A 20124-nucleotide genomic window follows, 5' to 3' on the forward strand; every position below is an offset into this window, starting at 1 on the left:
TTCCCGACGCCGGCCTGAATCCCCCTCGTTCTCTAGGGCCCGTTCCAGACCCTGAATTTGCTCATGCCTTCCTAAGACATTAGAACTAATTAACTATTCCAGGTAAATTGAAATATTAACATATTACATTATATATGTTTTTGAGTGTTCTAGATTTTAAACTTTGTCTCTGACTTATTCTGACTTTGACAGGGAGGAAAAAAAAAAACTTTATCTCTGACATAACAAATAGTACATGATCTCTTTACCTTAGCCAATGCCAGAATCCTTTCTCAGTGTTATAACTTTTTCCCCTGTTACGTATTGTATACTCTTAGGATGGTTTTAGGTATCATTTTCAGCATTATCCTCTAGTTTATCGTATCTTATATAAAATATTCAAATGCATGATTAATATATATCTAAGACTGACGATTTGTTTTTAGGTAGAGACAGGAAACTTATTTAATTAACATAATTTGGCTTAGAAGTTAAGAGTAAATTAGATATACTGTAATGTAGACCATGTTTCATCAAGAACTTAGCATATTCAAAGTTGCGAGTCATTTATATCAATCATAACTGAAATCGTTATGAGAGGTCCAGATGAATCCTAGTTTTCAAGAGTTTCATAATTAATCATTTTGAAAGAAAAAAAAAAAAACTTTCAACCAATGTATCAACATTACAGTAAATTATTTTACTTACATGATAAAATATTTTAGTGGTTTAGAAATTGGCTTATAAAATATAGCATTGTAAAGTGGATATGTTGATAATCATATTTTTTTTTCAATATAAGGCATTATAAGAAACTATCTCACCATTAAGAAACAATAAAGGCCACACTATAAGAAAGTGTCATATTACTTCGATATGAAATCCTAATCGATGTGACTTTACGTTAATATATATGCATCATTATATAATATGTTACATGCATATATTATACATATCGTATACGACGAGCTAGCTGTTTACCAAAAACTCGTTCGTGGCTTTTGATTGGCTTATGCACTCTTAAACATGAATTATGGGAATATATCCTTCATCACGTTACATATCTTGATTATATTAGGTTTTATCTTATTAATCAAATATCATGTCCCTAAACATGGATGTGCAAGAAACAGTGTCTTCCATGTTCGTGAGAAAAACTCCCAAGTACGAATCAAGATCTAAGAGACTGATCAGTCCGCGAGTAAGAAGGTAAAGGTTGGAGCAAAACGTCGTCAAAGACGTATAAGATTCAGCTGTGCTTGCTACGACAAGTTCTTGGAATATTTTATCGATATTAGAATCTGTATATTCGAGTTATGAAATCATTGAGAACTTTGCAAATTTTGCGACGAAGACACCCAACATATATAGATGCAAAACCTAGCAATGTAAATCCCTTTTAACAAAAAGAAAACCTAACAATGTAGTTACTTTACAAGAGTTTTATCATTATGTAATTAAGAAACTGTGAACTATAATGCAAGTGTTAAGTAGCTTGTTTCAGTTATGTATTTCTTTATCGTGTTTACAGTATAATATTTTGACAGAAAAAAGAAGGCAGAGTTTGCCATATAACATATGGAGAACCACTAATGATTTTTCAAAATATCATATTAATTAACAATTGCTTAAATATAAGGGAGAATTTCAAAAATATTATTTTTCAAATACTATATACAAAAATTCTCTTAAATAAAAACGTGCATGATGATTTTATCCATACATTTTTAAAAAATAACATGGGTTTTGTAAACGTACACCAATTATTTTACAACTTATCATTTTTGAACAGGTAACAACTAATTAGAGTATCTCCAATGGTGACACCCATTAAAAGGGTCTAAAACAATTAATTATGTTTTATGAAAATTTTGATTTTTTAGACACCCACAAATAGGTCTTATTTAAGACACAAATTTTAATAATTAGACCAACATTTTCATTAAACTTGATTATTATACTTTAAAATCAACCTTTAATACACCTTTTAAATCATCATTGGACATGCTCTAAGAGTATAATTTTTATTAATATATTAAATATTTAGCAATTATATAATAAATTAAAATATTTGTATTAAAGGAATTAAAATTTGATACCCACATATTTGATTATGTTTTTTATTAAAGGAATTATAATAAATTAATTATTTTTATGCAAATTTGATAAAATTTTATTAAAGGAATTATATGTATATATATATACTGTATATATGCTTGAAAATTTTATATAAAATCTTTCTTAGGCCATTCAGAAAACTTATACTATAATATTAAGAAATATGACACGAGAAAAATATGTTATTCTGAATGCAATAATTAATTATCCATTTCACAACAACGATACACTAAAAATTAAACAAAAAAATGTCTTAATAAGACTTACTGTTACGTTGGAAATCAAAACAGTGTGACCCAAATTCTCATGTTCCCCCTTTTAATCTAACTTACAATAAATCATTTTAAAGTTGAAAGATTTTATCTGTTTTGTCGTGTGGACAGCTAACAACTTCAAAATTTGTTAAGAAAAATTAAATTCTACATAAAAGAAAATATAGATAATGACCTCAACAAAAAATCAATACAAATTAGAGCAATTTTATGGCAACAACAAGAAAATTTCTGGACAAAAGTATTCAGCTAATTTTGATGATTTTTTATTTAGCTGTTACCGTGAAAAAGGTGATTGTCTGATAGCATATTATTTTAAATATAAATTTTATTTAGATATATATTAGTGTAATCTATTATCATGTAATCTATCTAAGTATCTAAAACGTGAAATAATGATATAAGTTTTTTTACATTATTTGGATCAACAAAGTCCTACATTACTCGGAGTATATTTCAACTTTTTTTACACAAAGTAGTGAAATTTGATGGACTTGAAATATAATTAAAAAATCACAAAAATAAATCGTTAAACACTTAATTAAAAACACTTATTTAAATATTCATATATAATATATGTCAACATCGATATATAATTCTGTACATATATGTTTGAAAAATAAACAACGATCTTGATTACATTCATCAATAAAATTAATTTTTTTTTTTGATTACTATCAATCAAATTAATTGGAAGGAAAAAAAAAACTTACATTTTCGACCACGTTCTTGCATGTATCATTTTGCTATTTCCAGTTTTTTGTTATATACCAAAATAAACCTTCACTATATATAGCATTTACTTCTTTCTCTTAAGAGTAACATGTCCATGAAATATTGCATGGTGACCAAAGGCCTTCTTGAACACAACTAAGGAAAGCTTGCATGGGCTTGAAATTAACTTGAAAGGCCACATAAAGAAGACATATGCTTCTCAAACCAAATAGACAACAACTGCACAGTAAAAACTATAATATCAGAGAGAATTAAAGGACTAGATTTCAATTAAAACCCCACTTGCTAATTGCATATCGTTGTCGACGTGTGTATTGGCTGGCAAAAGAATATTTTAGGGTAAAAAGAAAAGTGGAATCATAAAAATCAAAATACGATTGATAATGACTTCTTAAATTCTGTGATCAAGAAGTCTTCTTGGTCTACTCTTTCTTCTTTCCAAGTTGTGTTTTCAGCGAAAAGTTTTTGGCCATTATTGTCGTCTTTACTAGAAGATATTTTCAAAGTTTTGTCGAAATGTGTTCTAGTTTTTGGATTTTTAGTCGATCGCCGATATATATTAATTAGATGAACGAAATTACTCGCGGTTTTCGATTGTTTGAATTTTGAAATTGATTTCTCCGTGAAGTGACTTTAGTCTAGTAACAAATGATAAGTGCACTGATGGACAGACATTCATACATCATCACATCAAGGATCGAGTCCCGCTCCCTACATATTTGTAGGGATTAGGTTAATGTGCCGGCCAGTTATGGTTCAATGTTGAAAAGAAAAAAAATTATTTTTCCAATCGAAATTACATCGCTACTAAGTTTTCATAAAACGTTAATTACTTGTGTGTTCGACCACCATGCATGTTAATACGTAAGTCTTATGCCAGACAATATTTATGTACTATTCTGCAAGTGACCTAACCAATTCTGATTACTTAGAACAACACAAAGTCAAGACTACGGAAATTCACCTTAACAAAAAAATGGTGTTAAGCAATTCACCTAAACTAGATACAAACGAAGGTACTAGATTTGTCTAGGTTAATAATTAATACGATATTAATCCAAACATATATTGTTAATAAACTTTGTGGTAACCACATGATTGTCGTGGAGTGTTCTGGTTCAACGGTTATAGTTTAGTGTTTCAGATTTATAATTTTCTGAATTTCTATCATTTTTGTATTGTTTTGGTGTTTAATAAATAAAAATCGGTGAAAAGGAAAATAATTTTCTCAATTACTATTTTCTCTTTATAAGAAGATTTTTACGTTAATTTTTCTTTTATAACAACATTTCTTAGTCAACTTACCTTTTTGACATGTTATTTTAATGTCAACTATCCTCTTTTAACATCTACTTCATTGTCGGTTTGACAAAAGCAAAATTAATTTGTCGTGCTTTCTCAGACGAATCCAAAAGTGGAGGGCATTTATAAAGAACGATTAAAACATATTTGTAATTACATAAATTTTACAGCATGTATAATGTATTTGATTTGATCCTCCTCCTTTGTTATATTAGCCATACCCATATACTCCATCTGTTTCTTAAAGATGATATTTTTAGGAGATAAAATTTATTTTAGAAAAGAGAATTGTTCTAACTTATCAATGCATTATTAATTAGTATTTACAAATTTCAAAGTAAATAACTAAATATTATTGGTTTAGAATTCTAAAAAACTGTAAAACAAAAAATATAATGCAGTTATCATTAATTTTTAGATGTTTTCTTCATATGTGTGAAAAATCTAGAAAATTTATCTTTTAGGAATAGAGGGAATACTTATTTACCTTATTTTCCCTTTACAATTTACTAAACTTATCCCTAAAATTATCTTTGTACCTTTATTTCTCACGCCCACTAATACAATAAAATCCCTAAAATACCGAAACATATTTGATAAATTAATTATAGTAATATAAATAGATATAGATATCCCAAATTTGAATAGTTATATTTACATTTTTTGACATCCTAAACTTATATATAATATTATCTTCTACTTTTTCAATACTATGAATGGAGAATTTTATAAATTACCACTATAATGAGTTTTTTTTTTCTCCAAAAATACCATTATTAATTATTTCCATTTGAATTTCTCATATTTCAAAACCTTTCTCTACACATATCATAAATCTAAGAAAATCTATAATCTTTTTATAAGCTTAATTAGTGCTAATTAATATATATCTAGATGATTGAATAGTATTATTAGAGAAAAAGAGAAGAGATTAGTTGTCAAATAAAATCCACCCCCACTTGCTAATTGAACATCATTGTTGACGTGTGAATGAGTTGGCAAAAGAATATTTAAAAAAACGTGGAAATATAAATACGAAAACTTTCCTTTAAATTATAAAAAAAAAAACCAGAATATTATCCAAAATTTGTCTCGATCTTTCCGTGTTTTTTTTTTCTTCATTACCGTAGTTTTAGTGTGTACGAAGAAGAAGAAGAAAGATTCGTCTGAATCATCCAACCACAAACCAAGGTACCCATCTCTCTTCTCTGTCGTCTCTTTCCCTATTTCTTCTCTCTGTTTTTTTTTGTTTTCACGATTTCGTATCAGAAACTGCGTTGACTTCGATTTGGGAACCATATTTTGAGATTTTAGGGTTTGGGTTTATCTGGGTATTATACAGATTAGTGATTTGTTGCGTTTTGTAATCTTTTGAATTGTAAAGTTTTGATTTTTATATTTTTTTTTTGTAACTGTATGTTCTGTTTCTTAAGCTTCCATGGATATATATAAAGTTTATGTATTTGTTTGTTGTTAGTTTGGTTGGAGAATTTTAATTGTTTCTATGTGAATGTGTGATTTTGGATTAGTTTGGATTGTGTATTGAGATTTGAATTGTGTTGTCATATAGAACAATGTAAGATGGGTTTGTTAAAAAATTATGCAGAAGCTTAGAGGCATTGATGGAACAACCGAGTGACAAGACTTCTCAAGAACAAGCTCGTGAATCTCTTATCGAAATCTCTTACACTTCACCTGAGGAGGATTATATTATAACGTCCTCAGATGTGAAACCTGTCGTCAGTAGTACCACAACAAACGGAGCCACCACCAAAAGAAGTGCTGATGATGCTGACAAGCTTAGAGCTGAGCTGATTTCGATTTCTTATGACGAGTCACCTTCACCTTCACCGGATGTGGATGTAGCTGTTTCGCCGACCTTCCCCAACGGTATCTGTCGTGGATAGGAGTATAAATGTACAGTTCTGAGTCTTACTTGTTATGCATAAGACTTCTTTTGTTTGGTCTAAAAGTAGACCATTGTTATATGTTAACGTTTCTCCTAAACTATATGATTGAAAATCAATGGAAGTTGTGTTTTTATGTGTTTTGCTTCTTTAGACATGTCTTATGTAAGTTAAAAAGCTCTGATTATTTTGATTGCATGATCTTAAAAACCAAACTAGTATCACACAGGTACAAGCTAAGAAACATTTGATAAGTGAAAGGTTGAAACTTTAGCATGGATTCTCTTGTTTTGCTCTGTTTTTGAAGGACATGAAAAAGCGAAGAAACCCTCTAGTGAGCAGCGTCTTCGTCTTCGCAGAACTTGGTGTATTCCTTTGGACCCATCAAGGCTTCTAACTCTGCAGGGCTGCTCGGTTTCACCTTTATCATCCATCCTTCTTCATAAGGGCTTGAGTTGATCTACAAGAACGAAAAATCGACTAATCATTTTGATCCGTGCGATAGCACCACCACTGGAGTGTTATTCAGATGTAAAGACTTACCAAACCAGGTGACTCTGTCAGCTTTGTGTTAATCTCAATGACTTCACCAGAGATTGGAGATAGAATCTCACTTGTGGCCTTAACACTCTCAACAGCTCCAAAGTTTTTTTCTTTGGTCACAGAACTGTTTGGTTCTGGCAGCTCCACAAACACAACTTCTCCTAAATGTCCCTGCACATCATCAAAAGACACACTAAATCTGATCTAAACTAGTCTCTGAGCTAAACTGATCTAAACTATTAGCTTCAAAAGCTATGCTTTTGTTACCTGGGCATGGTCAGTGATACCAATTGTAGCAACTGAGCCTTCATGCTTCACCCACTCATGAGAATTTGCATACTTAAGTCCTTCCAACACTTGACAACCCCAAACACACCCAGTAAACAGTTTCAGACAAAATCCTAAAATAAAAACCAATGCACACATACAAGTAGTGTAAGAGGATGTTGTTGTTTCTTTTTCTTACCTGAGGAGAAGCATCTGGAGATGGAGAAAGCTGGAGAGAGATGAGATTTGGAGACAGAAGAAGAGAGCTTGAGAGCATTTGCTGTAGATGAAGCCCACATTCTCAATGCCATTTTTTTTTCTTCTTTCTGGTTCGTTTGTTTACTTTTTTTGTCTAAGTTTTCTCAAAGGAAAGTGGGAAAAAATATAAAGAGTGATCTTAATTGCTTTTATTCACGTTAGTGTGTTCTATCTTTAGATGTATGGCAGAAAACGAAAGCCTCATCCTTAATGTTGTCGTCGAAAAAAGTGTGACCCAAACCTTCTCCACGACTGAGAAGCTTTTGAATATATACATTATTTAAAGAAAAAAAAGAGTGACGGGCTTATTATTTCGGCCCAGAAGGCCAATAAACATGAAAAAGCCTACGAGGAGGGTCAAGACAAATTACTTGAGGTTTAAGGTACCTTGATGATCATGTCGGCCAAAGTTTTAAAGTTGGAAATTGGAATCACTAACTAATCCCACATCGGAGATTTGTGAGGATTTAATCAGGTATATAAGAAGAATGGTTTGATGTATTAGATAACAATTGGCTTTGTGGTAGAAACTCATGAGTCTTCCTTTGGAATCATAATCCTCGACCCAATAGGGTATTCGAATTACGAAAGGATATAAACATGAATCCATTCTCTGAAAGGGAAAGAACATGAGGCAAAGCCAATTGTGTTTTTTTTGGCTGTCAATATGACTTAGCTCACGGATATCAAACAAGTTTTGAATTTTGCGATTGTTTCTTCTAGTAATTGGTGAATTTCGTTGTATGGTTTCTCTAGGGATATGAATGATCAGAGATGTTCGTTCATAAGTTAATGTGATTGGAAATTTGGAATGTAACATTGGTACAAGATAAATGTTTGGACATGTGTTCCATTATGTTCTTAATCTCTTTAGTCAAGTCTTTGACAAGTATGATGTATTCCAAGATATTTTGTTAGGTTAGTAGTAATTGTATATTTTTATAAATGCTTAAAGTTTTGTGAACTTTTATATCATGCTAAATGCTGAGTATTTCTTTTTTCTGTTTTGAAAATCATGTGGTTTGCCTTGCTCAGAAACAAACTGTCCGCTGTTTTTCTTCCCAACAACTTCATCGTTTTAGACCTTTCAATATATAACAATGGGAATAGGTTGGTCATTCATTTGGACACTTCATAACAATTTAATTATTTTCTAACAAAAACTCAAGCGGCTGACCAAAAATGAGTAAAGAGAGCTCTTCTAACCATTTGTCAAAGTCCTATGTACTCGCATCTGTTTCTAATATTCTTTCGCCGATACACTCGGGCTTCTTATATTGCAGCTTTTCCAGCTCCTTTGGGCATTTTCTTTGATGTAGCTGCAAAAATAATTAAGATGTTTAGAGATTGAAAGATTCTATTATAGAAAAGAGAAGGTTATAACAAAAAGAATAATTTGACAGAGAGAAAGAAAGGTGCATACCATCTTCGACGTCCTTGTGCTGGTAGTAGTGAGGAGCTAACTCAATCAACCATTCTGGTTTCAACTCTGTTACCTGCATTTTCAGATTTACGAGGGGTTCTTAGCTTACAAACAAACCGATGAATGAAACCAAAGATGTAAAGACCAAAACAGAGATTCAATTCTAAGTATAAAAAGAACCTTGCATCATCAAACATATTAAGTACCTGTCGCATATATTCCTTGGAAGTAAGCACTAGTTCATGATATACAACCCATCTCGGCAATACCTACAATAAGAATTAAGAAGAACTCATCAATATTCTAAGTTTTAAGATTCTATCAACAAGATATTCTAGTTTATCAGTATATGTAGAGTGAAAATTAATTAACCTGAGATAAGCCTGAATTGGGATGTATGTGTACTGTCTGGGGATGCTTTACTGTTCGATATGATCCATTCTTCTGCAGCTTTGCAGTGTGTGGGAAAAAACCTGAGTAAAAGTAAGAAGTTCATCAGCAAAGACATAGTTGTAAGGAATTTAATAACTTTAACCAATAAAATGGGAAGGAGAGTAAGGAATTTACCAGCAACGATGGATTTCCTAACTGAATCCAACTCATTCAGGTTTGAGCTGACTTCTATTTCTACTCTTTCGAGAAGTCCCTCCAATTGATCACGGATATCTCTGGCTCTTTTCATGCTTCGGACCTGAACAAATGTTTTTATCCACAACAGATGTCAAAACGGATTCACATCTGGATGGCCACAAAAAAACTAAAATAGATTCACATCTGATCTGATAAATATAAAGAGAACACTTGGTACCTGAATGTAGTTCTCGTAGCACCACTGAGTAGAGTAGTTTGTTTCCTTCCATGAACTGTAAACCTAAAGAGAAAAACGAAGACGATAAACATACATAGAATAACACTATGAACTTGCTAGTGGACGTGGGCGGAAAATAAGGAATACCGAAGGTTCAAACCTTTAGCAAAGCAATATGGTCACCGACATTCCCTGTGTGGAAATTCATTCTTGCATTGTCAGCGTGAACCTGTTTGTCCTTAGGACGGTAGAAGATGGAACCACCAATTGACAACATAGCAGCAATTGATATTATCTCATCGGAGCACTTATACTTGTCAGAAACAACGATCATCTTTGACAACATCGGATCAAGTGGAAACTCTGCCATCCTTCTACCAGCTTTAGTCAATTCGCCAAGCTTATTTAGAGCACCCAGAGCAAAGAGCAGTTCTAAAGCCTTCACAAGTGCTTCAGCAGGTGGAGGATCCATAAAATCAAAGTTAATGAGATCATGAATTCCAAGACTCTTCAAAGCAAGTACCACACTAGCAAGATTTGTCCTCTGCACTTCTGGCACCGTGTTCTCCTCTAAGTCGTTGTTGTAGTTAAATGCTGTGTACAGACGGTAGCACTTTCCTGCGCTTGTTCTTCCAGCTCGACCAGCTCGTTGAGTTGCAGAAGCCTTGGAGATAGGAGTAATAAGCAACGACTCCATCCCGGTTCTTGGGTTATATGATTTCATCTTGCTAAAGCCTGGATCAACAACATACTTTATACCGTCAATGGTCAATGATGTTTCAGCAATATTTGTTGCCAGAACTACTTTCCGTGCCCCTTCTGGAGTTGGCTCAAATATTTTTGCTTGGAGTTCGCTTGGAAGGTTTGCGTAGATCGGGCATATAATTAATTCGCGAATCTTCGTACCCAAACCTCTTATCCTGTGCTTCAAGATCTCTTCTGCAGTTTCAATTTCCTCTTGACCAGTGAAGAAGACCAATATATCTCCAAGTGGCTCCCTCACATGGATTGTAAGAACAGTAACTATTGCTGCGTCCATGTAATCAGCTTCAGGTGCACTTGTATAGTTGATTTCAACTGGATACCTTCTTCCTGGAAAGCTAAATATCGGGGCTGTATCAAAATAATCAGAAAATTTTTCTGCATCCATTGTTGCACTAGATATTAACAACTTCAAATCAGGTCTAAACCGCGCTATATCCTGTCAAAGATACGAAGGGTCAATCAGAATGTCAAGAATATAACCCAGGTTACCCAAGTAAGAAGAGACATTGGACGAGAAAGTTTACTTGCCTTAACTAATCCAAACAGTATATCGGTTGACAAAGTCCTTTCATGCGCCTCGTCCACAATAACGACACTGAAAGGTTTCACAATCAGTAAGTAAAACCGTTCAGCTATCCAACAGTAATAAAAAAATGTGCAAGAGTATTCTTACCTGTAGCTGGCCAAATCTGGTTCACCAAGCAGCTCACGCAGAAGCATACCATCAGTCATATACTTCAGAACTGTTTTGTCAGAAGTACAATCCTCAAATCGAATGGAATAGCCAACCTGTAACAAGCACCAATAAAAGTTAGATTCTGAGCATGTACCACTAACTGTGAAAGAATCAACTACCAGCAGTAGAGCACAACGAGAAGCCAACATACCTCATGTCCGAGTTTGACACCCATCTCTTGAGCCACACGGGCAGCAACACTCATAGCTGCAACTCTTCTAGGCTGTGTACAGCCAACCTGAAATATAAAAGAAAAGCATTTTATGTTTTTATGTAATCAAGGAAATACTATACCATCCGCTCTATACTTTTGAACCCAAGCCACAAAGTTCATGAACAATGGTTTTCTTCCTAACTGGAAGTCCACCTTTAATAAAATCGCTTTTGAAGAAACAAAGGACAACTTCACAGGAATAAAGGAAACAACTAAGTTTGTTCTCAACAACCTAACAATAACACACCAATTTATTGGTGACTTCTACACTAACCGTTCCTTTTTGAAGGAAATATGTGTTTTAACTATATACTGCAAGTTAAGGGAATGTGGTGGGTTGTACCTTTCCACGCTTTGTGTAACCAGCTTCATGGAGATATTGTGGTATTTGTGTAGTCTTTCCCGAACCAGTGTCCCCCACTATGACAAGAACCTAATATATTCAAAGAAGTTGAAAAAAGGTTTCATTATGCACAATTTCATAACCAAACACTTCAATCTACATCTTCATATGCACATGACACTGAAATTTGTTGATGCATTCTTTTCTCTATTTTGGTAGGATTGATGCATTCTTTTTTGAAGTGTTTTCTTCTCTATTGATCTTGTATCATTTAAACATACTCAGATGTTATATCCGAAATATACTCTTTCTGATAGGGATTTGTAAGGTAAGCTTATCATCTGTTATTAGATGATGAGCTTGAATTACCTGATGCTCTTCCACAGCCTTAAGGAGTTGTTCACGATACGCATAAATTGGCAGACTTCTTCTGACTTCCTGATTCACAAATAAAAAGATGCAACAACTTGTCAGGAATAACTTTTAGATTTTGCTACGGATATTAATACAAAGAAACATACAATCTGAACTTATTTTGAATTACATGCGGAAAAGAACATTTGGTAGTTGAGTTTGATCAAACAGAGTTAATGGAGAAGAAAGCAGAAAAAAGGATAGCACCTGAAGTTCCTCTAAAGCTGATTTCTCTGCCAAATCTTGAGATTTTTGTTTTGCATCCATATCATCTTCATACTGCATGAAAAATACAAGCACTAAGCTACAACTCAGACATATCACAGGAGGTATCATCAAGTTAAATATATATCATAGGCAGTACGTTTTCACCAGCCATCACAGATTCCTTTATGAAATTTATTTGGTCCTCAAACACAAACCTGCAAAAAAATGAAAACATTTAGAACCCCCAGTACCTTATTTTATGAGTAAGAGCTATAGCAAGGATGATTTCTCAAACGAGGTAAAAGAAACTCCAAAGAAGTAGAATAAGAATAAAAGAGCGTATATGCAACAGATCTTACTGATAATCGTCTGAGGCTTTCTTATTCTTTGCACCAAATTTTAATGTCGCTTTTCCTGCATAAACAAAGTTACTTAAACCAGTGGGAAGTAAAAAAAAAAAGATTGGTCATCAGAAATAGAATTAAAACAGTAGTTACCAATCTGATGATCTTCCCAAGCTTCTTGCTCACCAAATGGATTCATTTTCTCCGTTGAATCCAAGTCCCTAGACGAAAAATATGATTTAGAAAACCCAAAACAATTTTGCAAAATAACAAACACAGACACTGCAAGTGCAGGAATGTATTGGATCACTAGCAAAGAGCTCCGTGTCAACTCACTTGTATCGTTGTACAGCAACAGAAAACCTCTTTTCCTGGTCAACACCTCCATCTTGGTCATAAGCATCTGGAATTCTATACTGAGCTCGGAGAGGTATCAGTAAAAGAGAGTTGTGTTAGATATATAGAAATTCAAAAGCACCAGGAGGGAGAAGGGTCCAGCAAGATGAAAATCTTACCTCCTCGACATCATCTTCATCTTGTGTTCTTTTCTTCACGAGGTCATAAAGCTCTTTCTTGTATCTATCAAAGATAACAAATTAAACCAAGCTCAATCAAATATAATTAAGCATACCTTCTTAAATTAATTTGAATGCAACCATATAACTTTTAATTGCAAACAAATAAAACAAAAAAAAAGCACTAGAATAAAATTGCAATGGCAAATGATTTTTCATCAAAAGATTTAGGCAATGGCAACAACCACCTCGATGCAAGAACAACGTAACAGTTACCTAAACTCACGAAGCTCAGTTTCTGTGAGCTTTTCACCTCCGAAAAGATATTGTTCATCTTCTATCTCATCCCTGTGGAGAAAAGAAGGAAACGGGAGAAATCAATCAAAGAGAAGAGATCAATATAAAAAGAAAAGTGAAAAAAATCTATGCCATGTACCTTAGTTCATCCAATTTCTTCTGTTCTCTCTTCTTCAAATATTCTTGTCTCGAGACTTTTCTGCATCAGACCCAACAAAAGATGATTAACAACATGGATATCACGTAATAGCCTCCAAAGAGATTGATTCTACAAGTAAGAACACTGTCAAGAGTAATTGACTAGGAGATAATTGACAGAGTCAAAATTGATAACTGAAAATCAAGTTTGCAATTTCATACAGTATTTTAACTATGAAATTGAACATGTGATACCCCATGTATATTACTACTATTGTTCTTTTGTCGAACATGCTAGGAAACTATACTTAATTACCTTCTATCTCTGTCAAAAAGCAACCATCAGGTCCATAACAAGCACATAAAGAAGGAAAAAGTACATTACCTTAGGGAATTTAAATCATCTTTCTCCAAAGCATTAGCTCTTCGAAGAGCCTCCTCTGTTTTGCAATAAAATAAATAAAATCGAAAATGAGACTATCAAGAAAAAAAAAACTTATATCTACATTACAATGTATCTTAGAAATATTAGTATTATAACAGATTGTACCTTGCTCTTTCTTTGACATCTTTTGTTCTGTAAGCTGATCAGTAAACAAAAAAAAGACCACGTCACTGACTTTCACATGTACAATACATCGATAAGTAGACCATGCTAAATATATAATTCTCGTTTGGTTAAAGAAATCGTCCTAGTCTACAAGACATATGAATGAGTATATTTTTTCTTTTCATCTTCCCTAGTTATATATGACAAGCAAACTCATTCATTAATAACTTGTACATAACTGCCGACAACACTTAGCCCCTTCTGGCTACAAAAGTAGGACCACACGAAAAACATAACAAGGATCAGATTGAGGCATACCTTTCGTGTCCTTGCAGTATCACGATCTCTCAAATGCTGCTCCAGTTCTTCTCTCTCCTTTTGGTCACGCACTCTTTCCTCTTCTGACTGTGCCGAGTGAGCAAAAATGAAGAAATATTACAAAAGCACCAATGTTTCCAAAATCCACATATATCTATAGAACATCTCCTAGTTATTCAAGTTCAACAGCAAAAGCCCAGGGCCCAGAATATAGTTAATGCCTAAGAGAGTCCAGATATACCTCAGAACCATCATCCTCGTCTTCAGAAACCTTTCTTCTAACGTGTCTACTGTCCTCCCTGACGGCCACCTACATCATTGTTCACAGTTCTATCAGATGAGATGCCGTAAGCTATATCTTACTATTGAAAAAGAAAGAAACTGGAATCTGTCAATGAGGAAAAGAAACTATGCCTCGCCATCACTCTCATCTGACTGCCCACTTTTCTTTCTAAACCTTTTCTTGCCCTTATCTGACTTTCTAGAGTCAGACGCTGAAGATCTTTTCTCCACAACGACTTCTTCTTCATCATCATCAGCATCTAAAAGAGCATATGTTTGTTGCTTCCTCACTAGCATTGCTGCCTCGGCTTCATGTTTTTGGTAGAGCTGACACAAAAAAAAACAAAAGAAATTACGAAAACCAGCCAAAACTACAGACTTCTCTCAGAAACAGAATCTAAATAGCATATGATTCCGAAAAGCTTCAAAACAGAAAACAAAAGAGCAACAAATTTTACAGCAACTCATTGAGAAACTCACATTCACACCAGCAGTTTTACGGGGAACTCTAGCAAAAATTTCTTCCGCAAACGAACGAGTATCACCAGAAGAAGAAAACCCGTAATCCACCAACTCTCCCACAAGTTCAGTAGGTGATTTTGTTTTTTTAGCTGCACAAAAATAATAAAACCATTTGTAAGCTTTTTGGATAGTTGTAGCAAAAAGTTCTTAACAAGCTCCACGATCCCAAAAATGAAAACATCAAATTACCCATTGCAATGAGATAGTTAACAACAGCTGATTGAGAATAGCCTAGTAGCACCATCAGCTTATCCGAAACCCAGGTCTTTAAATCATTGCTCGCCATTCTCACTACATTGGAATAACAAAAACAAAATCACCAATTTCAAAATCGTTTTGCTAACATACCAATCGACACAGTAAGTAGTGTAACTATCTAAGCACAAGAGCATCGATTTTAAGAATTCATCTCGCAGCTTGAATACTATTAGCTAGCAATCGACCGTATACAGAGATATACGCACACATTAATCATCGGAAACAAGTTACAAACCCTAGATTTCGGTAACTAAGGTTCAGGTGTCTCGAAGCTTACAGAGTGAGACGAATTAGAGAGTGACGATATCTGTTTACTAAGCTACTGTAGGAGCTAGCGAACGAACAATAGAATCTGTAAGGTGATTTCACCGGCGACGGCGGAAAGAATAGGCGGTGAGAGTCTCCGACGTCGATGGAAGTTATAGAAACAAGTTGTTCTTTATGGTTTACGAGATTTCAAATGAAAAGCGTGTTGTTTTTTTACTCAGTAATCTTCGCTGTTTACAAGTTTTTTTTTACTTTGAATCGATAAAAATCACGTTGTTTTGCTTATGCAGATGCCAACAGTGTAACGTTTTTGAAAATAGTAAAAAAACTTCACGATATTTAACTCACATACAAGCCAACTGTTTGTTGTTTTTTAGTATTAAAATTGAATGGGCCTCCTAATAGGCCTTGTATTGTAATGAACAAGATATAGCGGCGCATGAAGAAATCGTCGACTCTGTGAAGGAGGACAAGGCTTTTCAGAGCAAGCATTTGACGTGATTCCTGGCTTGGTCGCGGATTTCCCGATTTGGAAACTTCTCGATCACCTCTGATCCAAAAGAGGATATGAGAGCTCTTCTTGCAGTCTCCAAGTCGATCCCACGAGCTTGGAAATAGAAGAGTTGGTCTTCTTCAAGATCGCTGATTGCAGCTCCGTGCGAGCACTTGACATCGTCCGCAATGATCTGAAGATTCGGTTTTATGTTCACCGTGGCTCGGGGTTTCAGAAGCAGGCTCCGCGTTAGTTGTCCCGCATCGGTCTGTTGAGCAAATCTGCCATATTAATGCAAAGAATTTAAAACCAGATGCTTAACGCACCAAACCAAAGACAGTAAATTAAAACCAAACTGAAAAGTAGATTGAAGCACAGCCAGAGAGAGCTTGAGAGCTTACTTGTTAACTCGGACATTGCCATCGAAAACAGCTTGACCAGAGGAATGAGCAACAATACACTTGTGGAGCTGTCGTGTAGAGCCTCGGGGATGGTCTAAGACGATTCTGCTATGGAGATCTAGAGTCTGCTCATTGACACACATATGAAACGTGGTTAACTCTGTGAACGTATCTGGCCCAAGCTGCTGCACATGAAGATTGTGCCTCCCCAATTTCCCGCCAGTACTCACTTCCACAAGTTCGTATTCACTCTCTGCCTCCTACAGAGATCAATCACATGAACTATTTACTCTCCTGAACAACTGAGTATAAAACATTCCGATTGTCGTACTCAAGTCATACAATCCAAAAACTTTGACTAAGCTATAACCTCTAAAACCGACTAAGAAGAGAATACAAAAACAAAACTCACATGAAGCTGAAACTAAACTCTATTCATCCTCTTTTACAATTCAACCATGAAGATTACAACTTTTTACCAACTTCAGCAGCAACACAACTAAACTAAGATACTCTCATGAAACCTGAAACTAAACTAAAATCTTCCTCAACAATTCAATCACAAAGATTACAATTTTTTACCAACTTCAGCAGCAACAAAACTAAACTAATGAATACATTCAGTAAAAAGATTCCTACTTTCTCCATTGATACCAAAACATCCACCACTAATAATCTACACCACAAGAGAATAACAAAAGCAACCTAAAGTAAAACTTAACTTGTAATTCTCCTCAACAATTCAAGAATTCTACTAATACCAAAACTAAACTAAGCCAAACTGTTATTAGAAATACAGGAGGGGAATAAGCAAAAGTTGAACCTGTCTAACAAACGTCCACTTGATATGAGCAGAAGCCATAGACTCTTTCTGCAAATATGAATGCTTAACTTTCCCATTTTTCTGAACAACAACTTCAAAAACCGGATTCGTCCAATAAAACCCTTGTTCCTCTTTACCCACAAACTCCTCAACTATACCAATCTCTCCTCCTTCCTCCACTAGCACAAAAACCCTAGGATTCGATACCGGCAACCTTTTTGATTCCCGGTCACCGGTTTCACCAGAAAAGTACCTCAAATAGATCGGAGTCTCCACCTTACAACCTTCCGGGACATAAATCACAGTCAAATCCGGAGCTCCCATGCCATTAATCGACCAAAACAAATCACCAGAATCGAAATTCCCAATGAATTCAGAAACCCGGTTCGTCAACTCATCAGGCAAACCAGCGAAGCTCCCAAAGTAAACACCTTTAGGCAAATCTGATGGACCAATCGTCAAATTCGACACGAACCCATCTATAATCACGGCGTTTGGGAACTGGGTTTCACTCAGATTATCCAAAAATTCCGAATTTCGTTGATGGGTCGAGACGGGTTCGATTTGAGAGTACCGGATGAATGACGTATCGGTGAATCGGAAAGGCTCGTCTTTTCTCGACGGCCATGGTGTTGATAACAGAGTCTCAGCGGAAGATTCTCGGATTCTCTGGAGCGGTAAAGAAGAAGAAGCTGAGAGAGAGTCTTCGAGTGATTCAGCTAAATGAAGTACAAAAGGGTCGGAGAACGAAGCTTGAGCTCGAACAGAAACACTTGTAGGAGCTATTCTTCTGTTTGATTTCAATTTTGGTTTAGAAGATAGATTTGGTATCAGTGACAAGCGACTGAGTACTGTGGCAGCCGCCATTAATAGATTCTCTTCGTCTCTCACTGTCTCTCTCCCTCTTTGCTTTTGCAGCGATCCGACCAACACTTTTCTCAATTGGAGTTTTTTTTTTTTCCACTCTTCTCTTTTTTTTGTTTTCTCTTCTGTTTTTTTTTTTGGGCAAATCTCTTCTGTGTTTTTGTATTCTTGTTTAGTGGGCTAATCGGCCCAATTATATTTGTTTCCTTAATACATTTTTCTACAATTAAAATCTTTTTTTTTTTTGTTATTCATCTTAATATCTCTAAATATTATTTGATCTATGGAGTTTATAAAAACTAGGTAATGTCCCGCGCATATACGCGGGTTGTTGTATATTTATTTAATTATTTTAATTTATTTATTACTTATAAAAAATGGATTAAATAAATTTTAATGTTTATGACATTTTTACATGTTATTTATTTAAATCATACAATAGAAGCATACATCCATATCATTTGAATTTATTCGTTGATTAATTGTTCAATTAATTAATTTTGATTGTAATTTTCTTTAGTACTTTTAAGTATTTTTTGATAAAACAATAATATTGTTAATGATAAAAATAGGAATGATATTGGGAGAATTTAAAAAATACCCCTTTAAAAATACCACTTTTTAAATTTACCCCCTTTTCAAACTTTTTCAAAACAACCACTAAAAATGTTGAAATTTATCCAAATATGTGTGTAAACTTATAAATATACGCAAAAGTTACCTTTATTTGTGTATAAAATTTTATTTATTTCAATGTCTTACAAATTGGTTTGAATATAACAAAAAATACTTTGTTAAAATAATTACATATTTTGAAAATAAAATAAATATACATGAATATGTGAGAAAGAAAAAAACATATAAAGTATAATAATGAAAATGGTTTATTTATCTTGATTTTCTTATGGTGCGATGGTCAGAAATCAATATTTTTGAATCCCATCGATAAAGTAATTTTCTTATAGCCATAAAATATTATTATACATATGTATTATACATTTAATAGTATAAAAACAATAAAAATGAAGAAGTACATAAAATAAAGAAGAAATATAACTGAAAACAAAAGATTTACCAAATATATAATCAAGCTCTTACAATGATATCTTAATTGAGCTTTCAACCCATGCAAGAACATTAAAAATTAAACAAAGAAAATATTAAGAATATCAGATATGGTGGAGGAGGATGTAAAAATGAGTATTTATAGGATAAAATATTATGTAAGTTACAATTCTAAAATAATTAAATCAGAAGAGTTATAATTATATTTTATAGTGTGTTAATTGAAGTTAAATGGAGGAAACAAATAGTCAATTGAAAGGTTATATAATTTAAGTTACAATTTAATAGTAAAGTGTGGATTTCAAGTATGAATTAAAGTATATGACTAAATGTGTTAGATATTTGGTTTAATTAAAAATAAATATTATAATTAAAAAATAAATGCTAAATGGACCAATAAGGAGAGAGTGAAACCTTAAAAATTCCCAAGAAATAATTTTATTTTTAATCTCTTTTTATATTCCTAGTAATTTAAGTTATATTTCTAGGTTTAATTATATTTTTCATCCTTGTAGTATATATAATAGATAGAAAATAGAATATCAAATTGTTTTTTAGATAGGAAATCAAGTATAAAATTCAAAGTTAAAACAAATTATAATGTTCTTTGTATTATTACATGTTGAATCACAATCTAAATATAAGGATCATTATTCTTAAAAGAATGTCTTACAAATTGGTTTGATAATTATATAA

The 20124-nt window shown here is 33.5% G+C and overlaps 4 protein-coding genes across 4 annotated transcripts; 1 reads left to right on the plus strand and 3 right to left on the minus strand.

The window, feature by feature from the left end:
• Positions 1 to 5467: 5467 nt before the first annotated feature.
• LOC17898023 lies at positions 5468 to 6449 on the plus strand. Its single transcript, XM_006304502.2, has 2 exons — positions 5468 to 5597; positions 6013 to 6449. Exon 2 carries the CDS (start codon positions 6029 to 6031, stop codon positions 6311 to 6313), a length of 285 nt encoding a protein of 94 aa, XP_006304564.1. The 5' UTR covers positions 5468 to 5597; positions 6013 to 6028; the 3' UTR covers positions 6314 to 6449.
• A 34-nt stretch (positions 6450 to 6483) lies between these two features.
• LOC17900410 (glycine cleavage system H protein 3, mitochondrial) lies at positions 6484 to 7523 on the minus strand. The gene is made up of 4 exons (XM_006304201.2): positions 7323 to 7523; positions 7124 to 7212; positions 6857 to 7027; positions 6484 to 6773 (listed from the first exon to the last, which is right to left on the minus strand). Exons 1-4 carry the CDS (start codon positions 7432 to 7434, stop codon positions 6645 to 6647), a joined length of 501 nt encoding a protein of 166 aa, XP_006304263.1. The 5' UTR covers positions 7435 to 7523; the 3' UTR covers positions 6484 to 6644.
• An 885-nt stretch (positions 7524 to 8408) lies between these two features.
• On the minus strand, positions 8409 to 15937 carry LOC17897986 (pre-mRNA-splicing factor ATP-dependent RNA helicase DEAH1). The gene is made up of 28 exons (XM_006303464.2): positions 15793 to 15937; positions 15447 to 15548; positions 15216 to 15346; positions 14868 to 15062; positions 14695 to 14763; positions 14454 to 14540; positions 14136 to 14169; positions 13971 to 14025; positions 13587 to 13646; positions 13427 to 13498; positions 13151 to 13214; positions 12972 to 13051; positions 12789 to 12856; positions 12651 to 12705; positions 12449 to 12506; positions 12292 to 12363; positions 12040 to 12108; positions 11671 to 11760; positions 11265 to 11351; positions 11051 to 11166; positions 10906 to 10972; positions 9773 to 10813; positions 9613 to 9675; positions 9372 to 9495; positions 9177 to 9277; positions 9011 to 9073; positions 8805 to 8877; positions 8409 to 8700 (listed from the first exon to the last, which is right to left on the minus strand). Exons 2-28 carry the CDS (start codon positions 15541 to 15543, stop codon positions 8654 to 8656), a joined length of 3138 nt encoding a protein of 1045 aa, XP_006303526.1. The 5' UTR covers positions 15544 to 15548; positions 15793 to 15937; the 3' UTR covers positions 8409 to 8653.
• Positions 15938 to 16080: 143 nt separating this feature from the next.
• Positions 16081 to 18477, minus strand: LOC17900179 (protein ABCI7, chloroplastic). The gene is made up of 3 exons (XM_006307228.2): positions 17500 to 18477; positions 16677 to 16936; positions 16081 to 16556 (listed from the first exon to the last, which is right to left on the minus strand). Exons 1-3 carry the CDS (start codon positions 18364 to 18366, stop codon positions 16262 to 16264), a joined length of 1422 nt encoding a protein of 473 aa, XP_006307290.2. The 5' UTR covers positions 18367 to 18477; the 3' UTR covers positions 16081 to 16261.
• Between the last annotated feature and the right edge of the window lie 1647 nt (positions 18478 to 20124).

The sequence above is a fragment of the Capsella rubella genome, unplaced genomic scaffold, assembly GCF_000375325.1.
Source record: "Capsella rubella cultivar Monte Gargano unplaced genomic scaffold, Caprub1_0 scaffold_1, whole genome shotgun sequence".
NCBI lineage: Eukaryota > Viridiplantae > Streptophyta > Magnoliopsida > Brassicales > Brassicaceae > Capsella > Capsella rubella.

Coding starts and splice junctions, on each gene's coding strand:
- LOC17900179 (XM_006307228.2), bottom strand. CDS start 18,366: ATGGCGGCTGCCACAGTACTCAGTCGCTTGTCACTGATACCAAATCTA. Junction 16,937..17,499: donor AGTGGACGTTTGTTAGACAG/GTTCAACTTTTG, acceptor TGATCTCTGTAG/GAGGCAGAGAGTGAATACGA. Junction 16,557..16,676: donor GGCAATGTCCGAGTTAACAA/GTAAGCTCTCAA, acceptor TTAATATGGCAG/ATTTGCTCAACAGACCGATG.
- LOC17898023 (XM_006304502.2), top strand. CDS start 6,029: ATGGAACAACCGAGTGACAAGACTTCTCAAGAACAAGCTCGTGAATCT.
- LOC17900410 (XM_006304201.2), bottom strand. CDS start 7,434: ATGGCATTGAGAATGTGGGCTTCATCTACAGCAAATGCTCTCAAGCTC. Junction 7,213..7,322: donor CTCCAGATGCTTCTCCTCAG/GTAAGAAAAAGA, acceptor GGGGTTGTCAAG/TGTTGGAAGGACTTAAGTAT. Junction 6,774..6,856: donor TGACAGAGTCACCTGGTTTG/GTAAGTCTTTAC, acceptor TCGTTCTTGTAG/ATCAACTCAAGCCCTTATGA.
- LOC17897986 (XM_006303464.2), bottom strand. CDS start 15,543: ATGGCGAGCAATGATTTAAAGACCTGGGTTTCGGATAAGCTGATGGTG. Junction 11,761..12,039: donor AGGCTGTGGAAGAGCATCAG/GTAATTCAAGCT, acceptor TGAATATATTAG/GTTCTTGTCATAGTGGGGGA. Junction 9,074..9,176: donor CCAATTCAGGCTTATCTCAG/GTTAATTAATTT, acceptor TTCTTATTGTAG/GTATTGCCGAGATGGGTTGT.